This window comes from Coffea arabica, chromosome 3e (genome assembly GCF_036785885.1).
Source record: "Coffea arabica cultivar ET-39 chromosome 3e, Coffea Arabica ET-39 HiFi, whole genome shotgun sequence".
NCBI classification, from domain to species: Eukaryota; Viridiplantae; Streptophyta; class Magnoliopsida; order Gentianales; family Rubiaceae; genus Coffea; species Coffea arabica.
The window spans coordinates 5,216,437-5,225,455 of NC_092315.1; the positions used below are offsets into that span (position 1 = coordinate 5,216,437).

General features: G+C 37.0%; 3 protein-coding genes across 4 annotated transcripts; 2 read left to right on the forward strand and 1 right to left on the reverse strand.

Annotated features, from left to right (window-relative positions):
- The first annotated feature begins 369 nt into the window (after positions 1 to 369).
- On the forward strand, positions 370 to 1,684 carry LOC140038784 (uncharacterized). The gene is made up of 3 exons (XM_072084058.1): positions 370 to 401; positions 499 to 619; positions 737 to 1,684. Exons 1-3 carry the CDS (start codon positions 370 to 372, stop codon positions 1,682 to 1,684), a joined length of 1,101 nt encoding a protein of 366 aa, XP_071940159.1.
- Positions 1,685 to 2,356: 672 nt separating this feature from the next.
- On the forward strand, positions 2,357 to 4,051 carry LOC140038785 (F-box/LRR-repeat protein At3g58900-like). The gene has a single exon (XM_072084059.1). It carries the CDS (start codon positions 2,357 to 2,359, stop codon positions 4,049 to 4,051), a length of 1,695 nt encoding a protein of 564 aa, XP_071940160.1.
- Positions 4,052 to 4,957: 906 nt separating this feature from the next.
- LOC113736209 (cyanate hydratase) lies at positions 4,958 to 7,960 on the reverse strand. 2 transcript variants are annotated; one of them, XM_027263064.2, is made up of 4 exons: positions 7,498 to 7,960; positions 6,549 to 6,620; positions 6,001 to 6,109; positions 4,958 to 5,219 (listed from the first exon to the last, which is right to left on the reverse strand). In XM_027263064.2, exons 1-4 carry the CDS (start codon positions 7,770 to 7,772, stop codon positions 5,175 to 5,177), a joined length of 501 nt encoding a protein of 166 aa, XP_027118865.1. In that variant the 5' UTR covers positions 7,773 to 7,960; the 3' UTR covers positions 4,958 to 5,174. The 2 variants fall into 2 exon arrangements, with proteins under 2 accessions (XP_027118865.1, XP_027118866.1); XM_027263065.2 differs by having other exon boundaries at positions 7,540 to 7,945.
- Between the last annotated feature and the right edge of the window lie 1,059 nt (positions 7,961 to 9,019).

Consider the following 9,019-nt stretch of genomic DNA (forward strand, 5'->3'; position numbering starts at 1 on the left):
TTATTAACCACAGGAGAGTTATGTGTATATTTTGAAGATCATAAGAGGATTGTATGATAAAATATTAAATCATAAGGAGATTATATGGTAAAACATAAAATCATACAGGGTTAGTGCGTCATGTATATTATGTTTATATATTTTGGTTACTTTATCCATTTTAATTTTTAAACAAGGGTAATTTTAATATTTTCATAGGTTCCGTTACGAATGATCATTTCCGTCACTTTGACACTTTAATCTAAACCATGAGAGGGTTATATATAGTTTTTGAAATCATAGGGGGGTTATATATAAAAAAATACTAAACCATAGGAGGGTAAAGTGTAATTTGTCCAAAAGTTTATTGTCCAAGGCATGGTTGAGAGCATGGCGCACCCGGCCCAATTTGAAGTTCAATGGTTGGGAATACTCTATATCCAAGAAGAACGCTGACATCCAAGTTCTTGAAAAGCAATGCTGCGATTTCATAAATTGCATCAACTCCACCTTGAACAGGTACGATGAGCACAAGAATGGTATTGATATTTTGGAGCTTATTCGCCCTCCATCTGTATCGCCTGAGCATGTTAATAGATGGATCCAAATTGCTGAAGACAACAATTTCAAAAGGCTTGTGGTTGATATAACTACAGATTCTTTTATTTTGTGTTAACCTATTTCAATTTTCAACCACAGAATCTTTTATTTTGCCTCAGAATCACTTTTTGAACTGAGTCTCTGCGGCAACTTCCAGTTGAACTCCCCAGTAATTAGGAAAATAACTTGTCACAATCTCCAAAAGCTTTGGCTCACAGGGGTTGATCTAGACGAAGAAATGTTTCAAACAATAGTTGTGAGCTGCCCGTTGATTGATTGGTTGAAAATTTCGAACTGTGCTGGCCTTGCCAACCTTAAGGTGACTAAGCTTCAGAAACTTAAGGTATTTGAGGTTATCTTTAAGGGAGGTGGATGCGTTGCTGTCGAAGCACCAAGCCTTGAATTCTTTAATTATAGTAAAATATACTCCTTTGACAATGAAGAAAGAATGCCATCACAACATTGCAGTCTTCAGATGCATTCATCTCAAAATCTAAAGCATTTGCAATTTGAGAACATTGACATTACTGACGAGTTTTTCTTAGATATCAAAGAAAAATTCCCACATCTTGAAGACTTGAACATCCATGGATGCAACCATTTGAGAAGAATCAAGATTTCCAGCCACCCCATTAAACGCATAAATTTGGAATCGAACTATAGACTCGAAGAGGCCCATATTGAGGTTCCGAGCATTAATCGATTTAAATTTAGAGGATGCTCCATTCCTCTGTTTTCTTTTACAGCTCCCTCCGGTTCTTGTGTTTCTCTAATTGAATTTTATTGGTGGGACTGGCAGTTACCAGAGGCTTCTTGGTTCGCTAAATTGAAGGACTTGTTGACAAAACTAAGTCAATCTGAAATTTTGCTCCAACTGAAGTGTGGCAGTACTTTAGCAAGCACCATTGTGGATGAGATAAGAAACAGCGCTTTATATCCAATTCCTCAAGTTCAAACATTGTCGATACCCTTCGAGAAGGGAAAATTCTTTGATGCTGATCTGATTCTGGACGCAATCTTCTGTACCTGTCGTCCAAAAACCATAGCTCAAGATTGGAATCAGAACCTGGATTTGAACTCAAATGAACTTTCAAGCATTGAATAGTTTGGTCATCTTCCAACCATAATATGCCCTTTTTTGTTGAAGTTAAGAAAGTTAAGAACCACACTGGATTACTTTTTTTTTTTTTTTTGTGAAACAGGGATAACAGTTGTTGTGGTTGGAACTTTATGGACCACTTTAGTACATATACTTGGACTTCAGGGACAAAAGTTGCATTTTTTTTCACATAGTGCGTTAGCCGTTAAGAGACTATCTAACAATCATTGAGAGCTGTATAAAATTCGTATCAGAAAAAAGAAATATAAAGAAGGAAAATTTTAAGATGACAAAAAAAATACAGAAATTGCCAATTATTTTTGAGACGTATGTAATCGTGTTACTCAATTATAGATAGGGTGGAGTCTACACCTAATTCCGCCCCTCTAAGGTGGTTTAATTTTGATTAAAAAAAAAAAGGAATTTCACATGACTCCTGCCAATAGGAATTTGTAGATTTGTCAATTACGCTTTCCTGTTTCGAATTGGAAACAATAGGAGAGTCCAATTCGAACTGTTTTGGGTTATGGAAACTGGGAACCAATGGCGGTGACAAATTACTCCATAGTGCATAAAAGGAGCAGTATCTTCAGATTTCCCTAGTGCAAATTGCTCTGCTTCATCAATTCACGCTGACAACAGTACTCTAGCGTATAACCTAAAAAGTTGTCTATTACAATGGTGGAGACAGAAGCTTTAGAAGATTGCACGGCGAAATTGCCTCAACATATTATGCATCACATACTCTCTTTTCTCCAAATCCCAGAACAGGCAGCACCAATGAGTTTGTTGTCGAAGGCATGGTTGCAGGCATGGCGCACGCGCCCCAATTTGGAGCTTTTGTACAATATATATTCAGAACCGACTGATAAAGGCATTCAAAAAAGGCGAAGTGATTTCGTAAATTGCATCAACACCACCTTGCAACGGTACCGTGAGCACAAGAATGGTATTGATCGTTTAAATCTTTGTAGCCCTCCATCTGTATCGCCTGAGGATTTCAATAGATGGATCCAAATTGCTGTGGAAAACGGAGTCAAAAGTCTTGATATTGCTGCCCCTTCTGGTTCTGAATATTTTGTTTTGGCTCCAACTGTTTTTGAAGCTAAGTCGATTGCAGAATTGGATCTTTGCCATTTCCAGTTGAAGCCCCAAGTGATTAAGACGATAAGGTGTCACAATCTCCACAAACTTCGGCTTATGCATGTGAAATTAGACGAGGTATTGTTCCAAAGAATATTGTCCAGCTGCCCGTTGATTCATTTGTTGACAATTGTTAACTGTGCGGGTCTTGCCAACGTTAAGGTGACCAAGCTTCAGAAGCTTGAGCATCTTGATATTGTAGTAAAGGGAAGTTGTTCTGTTGAAGTCGAAGCACCAAGTCTTCTGTACTTTAAGTATGGCAAACTACTTTCCTTCGAGATAGAACGAACATCAAGACATCGCAAGCTTCGGATGCATGCCTGTCCAAATCTAAAGCATTTGCTGTTGGACGAAATTGGCATCACTGACGAGTTTTTCTTAGATTTCGCAGAAAAATTCCCACATCTCGAAGAGTTAGAAATCACAAGCTGGGGCGGCGATTTGGAAAGAATCAATATTTCCAGCCGCTCCATTAAGCACATAAGTTTGGAATTGCACTTGGAACCAGTAGAAGAGGTCCAAATTGATGTTCCAAGCCTTGATTGGTTTGAATACACAGGAAAATCCATAAACCTGTTTTCTTTCACAGCTCCCTCTGGTCCTTGTGTTTCTACAATTAAATTGCAGTGTCGGGAATGGCCCTTACCAGTGGCTTCGTGGTTCTCCAAATTGAAGGACATGTTGACAAAGCTAAGTCAATCTAAAGTTTCACTCCATTTAGACATTGATCAACTTGTGTCCAGGTCCACTGTTTTTGAGGTAAGAAATAGATCCATTCTTCCACTGCCTCAAGTTCAAAAGTTGTCCTTATGTTTTCACAATAGATGTTTAGATACTGCAGACTCAATTTTAGATGCTATCTTCTGGACTTGTCGTCCTAAAACCATTGCTCAAAAGTGGAACAAGTGCCTGAAGCCAAACAAGATTCACCTCGCAAAGGTAATCTATGAGACGTTCCTTCTGGGAGGAGAAAATATTAAGCACACCAACGTGCAGAAAAGGAAGCTTTGGCAGAATGATCTGAGGGATGTAAAACTCGTGAGATTTAAAAAGGGCCAAAGAGTGCACTTGTCTAGTTCTCTGGACTGGGATACTTTTTTGGAAGTATTCCCGCGTAAAGGGGACTGTCGACGTTTTCGCTATGAGCTAGAGTGGGAACCAATAGACGTGGATCGGAAGCAAAAAGTTTCAAACCCAAAAAGAAGGAAATTAGAGGAGAGCAGGAAATAGCAGAAAGCGGTATCAAGAAGCTGATGAATATGATGTTCAAGGGCTTTCCGAATGCATTTAATCGTCTTAGTGACAGGCTCAAATAGTTCCTGGGCAGGAGTTAAGTATTTTGATCCTGATATTCCATGCCAAAATTGAAGATGAATACCTAGACATTATTTAGAGTTTAAATACCCTTTTACGATCATTATTCACCAAAATATTGACCCTTTTGTCAAAATTAAAAAATCTTGACATTTTTGTCGGCAATCCATAACTATATAAAGAAATTTATTTGTAGAAAATTGACGTCTTATATATATATGTCAAACTTTTCATGGGGTCGATCTTCCACTTAACGTCTGAACAAAACCAATACAGAGTCCTACAATCCAGAACAGCCGTGGCTTTTCCTTTTGCTCCCTTGCCATGTTTTCAAATTCTTTAAGAATTTCTTCATGCAGCAGAAGGATGATTTATGATGTTCCTGCTTTCACATAAATTTAACAGTAAAGATACAAGATATGTTGTTCCTTCTCTTTGTATTTAACTCTCTTCTCTATGAACACACATGATCATGATACAGTTCTCGTTCCTACGTCCTTGCACATGTATCTTGTGCTTGTACATTGGAAATATCAAACAGTAGGAGGAGCCAAAAAAAGAGCAAGAGAGGGCTAAGAATTCCTTCGTGTGCTTCCCAGACATTTTGATACTATCCAACATTTTTGACAAAAAAAAAAAAAAAATCCATGAGGCCAAGTCCCTGTGCGATTGTTCGACAGTCAACATGTTTTATCTCTTGTTTACCAGTCCAAGGCTTGTTTCAGCGAGTAATTCTCTACTATCAATCTTGGAAGAACTCATGCTCAATAAAATCCTATGAAATTGGTCTAAAACTGGATAGGGGAATTCAATGCAAACTGATGCCACACACAGAATTTCAGCTTTACTGTAAGAAAACTTTGTGGTACACCAATTCAGTTCCAAGTGCAAGTACATTAGTAAGGACAAAGATGATACTTCAACCATTATTGTTTAAGGGCATGCCCCAAACACTGAGAACGGATTACTTGGCATAGTACATTTGTTCCACGACAAAATATATGAATAACTTCTGACTGGCACTGCAGCAATGGTTTGCTTAATTTCCTTGTAATGTCAACCTTGACATCATGTGTTCAGATTTCTGCCCCGCAAAAGAAGTTAAACAACAGTTAGTAAGGTAACACAGATCAGTTGAACAGGATAGACTAGTAATAGTGCTAATCTCTCAACTTGTGGCTCATCAACAAGGACATGAAGGTATTCCAACCGGCCATTGCTTTCCTGGCTTTAATTGAATGGCAGCTACTCTTATGAATGATGTGAGTAGGTAGTTCGATGAGAACTATTTTATATTTTGTTTCACTCAAGAGAATTCTATACCTTGTATATAATTCTGGCCAAAGAAAGGGAGAGAAAGGAAGAGAGATCCTGCTTAATATATCATAAGCATATGAAATGTCTAAGAAAACAGCAAATTTGATCCGAAGATTGGGTCACCTTTTTCTGTACTATGGTTGCTTAAAGAAAGAATAAGAAGTAATTACATAAGATTGTATGATATACTAATTACACAATAACACAAGATGAACTAATTACATAAGATTGTATGATATACTTAGGACCGCTGAAGGTAAGGTATAAATCAGCATTTTATAGCCTGATATGTATATGAAAGCCAAAGTAATTCATTAGTGCTGTGAGCAGCCTAAATTTGCAGACAAGCAGAACCAGATAACCTTTGTGTCATCCCATTCCTCTCTCTCTCTCTCTCCCCCCTCCCCAATCTGCCCCACTACCTGCCCCACCCCCCGTGCGAACCCACAGAAAAAGACAAACAAAGACTAAGTTATTTTCTCCAAGTCATCAACTCAGTTACATTCAGCACATTCATTAAAGATACAAATGAAGATGCAAGAACCGACCTGCTCAGAATGTGGCAAGTACTTCCCATCAAAAGTCACAACAACACGCTCTTTTCCATCCACACCTTTAATTTTGTCAACAGAACAATAGAAGTCTATAGCAGACATGCTGAAAATAAGAAAGACAAGAAGAGTAAACTGATTATATGACCAAAAAGTTCAGTTGAAATCTGTTCATAAAAAAGGAGATAGGTTATAAACCCTTAAATATGTATGAACCACCATGGCGCCCATTTCCTATCACGACATGCCATTAGAAGTACAGAAAGCGAGGAACAGATATCTAGGTGGATGCATGTGCACAAATCGGAGAACAAACTATTAGAGGTATAATAAAAACTATTAACGCAAGCTATAGAAACCAGCTAGTATTAGAAAAATGTTCTAAACCTAATCCTCACAAGGCCATCAAAAGGGTTTGGTGCAACAGATGATGGACTTCTGCTCAAACATAGCTATCAAAAAAAAAAGTTTCAGAATTCTCCTGGGTACTTAGAAGAACCACCAGTAGAGAATTTAGATATTCAGGAGTCAACATAGCAACTTACATGCCATCACCAAATTCCTCATTGATAATTTCTTTAATGCTCTCACCAAAATGCATAACAGCTTCATTGAGCCTGCAAAAACATGAAGGGAGACAAGATCAGCCTAAACGAAAGTCATTGATTCGTATACAAGTGAGAGTGAGAGACAAGATCAGCCTATGAGAAAGTCATTGATTCCTAACTAATAGCTCTCCGTAGATACTTCTGCAAGCATTTGGATTCAACTTTCATCTTTCTTTAGATACAATATCATAACAAGATAAACTTGAAGAAGGGAACATAATCACAAAAGGACTTCAGTCTCAACTCACTTGGGATTGAAATGACAATATTACAAACTTCAGATAATCTTTCCTAATTAGATAGGAAATGCAACAAGCAATTGCACAAGCTTGAAATTGCTGCAACCTTTACAATAATGCAGCCAAGATTGCTTTTTTTCTCTCACACTTGCATCTTGATTCTTGCAATTCAACAAATGAAATGACTTTCCTACCATGCACTTTCCTTGAACATCCAAAGATAGGGAGTTTATACTACAATAGTTCATGGACAAAAATTGGAGCGTGTCAAATAGTACACTGAATTTACTACAAATTCTTGTCAATTTCTCTCTTCAAATACCATTTCTTTTCAACAAGCCGATTCGATGCGGATCATCGAAGAGCTACTATGTAATCAACTAAAGCAAAAGAAGGCTAACTAGTCACTTTCTTAACAACTTTGTCATTTTCTGAAAATTGATACTAATACAGATTGACTATAGAGGACAAATAGAACACAAGAAACAATCCAACAATATCCAAAAACTCAAGGTACATACCAGAAAAAGGACCCATAAAATACAATAAAATAAAATAAAAACACAGAAAACAAGAATTTCAACCAGCCCACATAAAAATGTTCCACAAAACAGCAAGAAATTAAAACACGGGCTAAAACGGTTTACCTATAAACAGTTGGGTCTTGAATTAAATTAGGATCATATGACCTGAGAGGTGGCCGCATCATTTCTTGAATTAACTCCTCAGGCAGCTCAGGCAAGGATGCTCGTAATTTAGGGACAGTATCAGGCTTCAACTGGGCTTGCCTCTTGAATAGCTGAGCAACATAAACATTCGTCAATCCAGTTTCTTCAGCAATCTGACCATAAGTCTTGCCTGACTTGTGCTTCACTGCTTGAAGTTCAGCTGCTATGCTTAGTTTCTTGCTCTGTTCTGCCATTTTTGACTTGACAAGAAAATCGTGAATCAGCAGCGTTATAACCACAAGAAAGGCTGGCGGCTACCACTGAATCATTTAAGGCGTGGTGGGCAAATTTACCTCCCATCAATTGTCATATTAAGTGATTTCTTAAAAATACAGATGAATACATAATATATTTATCTGATGCATTTATTTGATTCGATAGTAATTCGATTTCCATCACACTTCTAGATGCAGATAAAATTAACGATTGATAAAAATAATTAAAAAAAAAAAGAAAATTAAGCAGGCCATCAGTTTTCTATCCAAAGTTGTTCAAATGGGGCTTGGGGCTACGATGGGTCGAATCCAAGAGGAGGACAAGACTCTAATGTTGGATGGTCCTTTACTTTTAAGATCTTCACATTTGGGCAGTCCAATTTCATTTGCTTTATGGACTTTTGGGCAGTCCAACTGCTTGGGGCGGTTACATTGAAAAAAATATGTTTAAATAGTAATTAAAGAAATGCTTATAGGTAATTATTTTGACAAGACATGTTTAGGTAATTAAAGTAAAGTTAGTTTTTTACAAGGACAAAAATGAAAGTACATAGAGTGCCAATAAAATGTTTACGCCAAACCCCTTCCTCTCTCTTTATATATAGTATAGATATCATGGGAATTTTGGTTAGACATTCAGTTCATTTTTTCCTCTACCATTATAAGAGTTAGAAAATCCGTTTAAAATGAAAAGAGGAGAAAAGAAAAAAAAAAAAAAAGGAAAGAAAGAACAAAAGACCTTCGAAACCTAATACCTTGTTTTTGGTTTGTCTGTACTAGGTTATTGTAATCTTTCCCAAGCAACTTAATTGGTTGTTCCCTAAGCAACTTCGTTGCTTGTAACAGGTTACTTACTACAATCGTCAAGAGTTGCTTTGTGAAGTATTTTTACTGCATGAAATTGGAATTGGTCTACAAGAAACTGAATTCCAGAGTCCCATATTTAAACTGAATTCTTTTGTTATTGGAGGATTCCTTAGTCTTTAAACGTTCATTTTGGTTTTGGTCTTTTGGGCTGTCAGAGTCGAACCAACTCGTGTACTTAACCTCTGCTATGAATAATTTAAAACCATGTGACAAATATAAAAGCTTCTCTGTTCATAAATTAACAAAAGGGAGTAGTTTGCACGTAAGGAATTGTAAAAATCAATTCCTTGTTGCATAAGTATTTTGGATAAGATTCTAGATTATCAGCTGAAGGAAATTATTCTGTTTTTCTTTTTTTT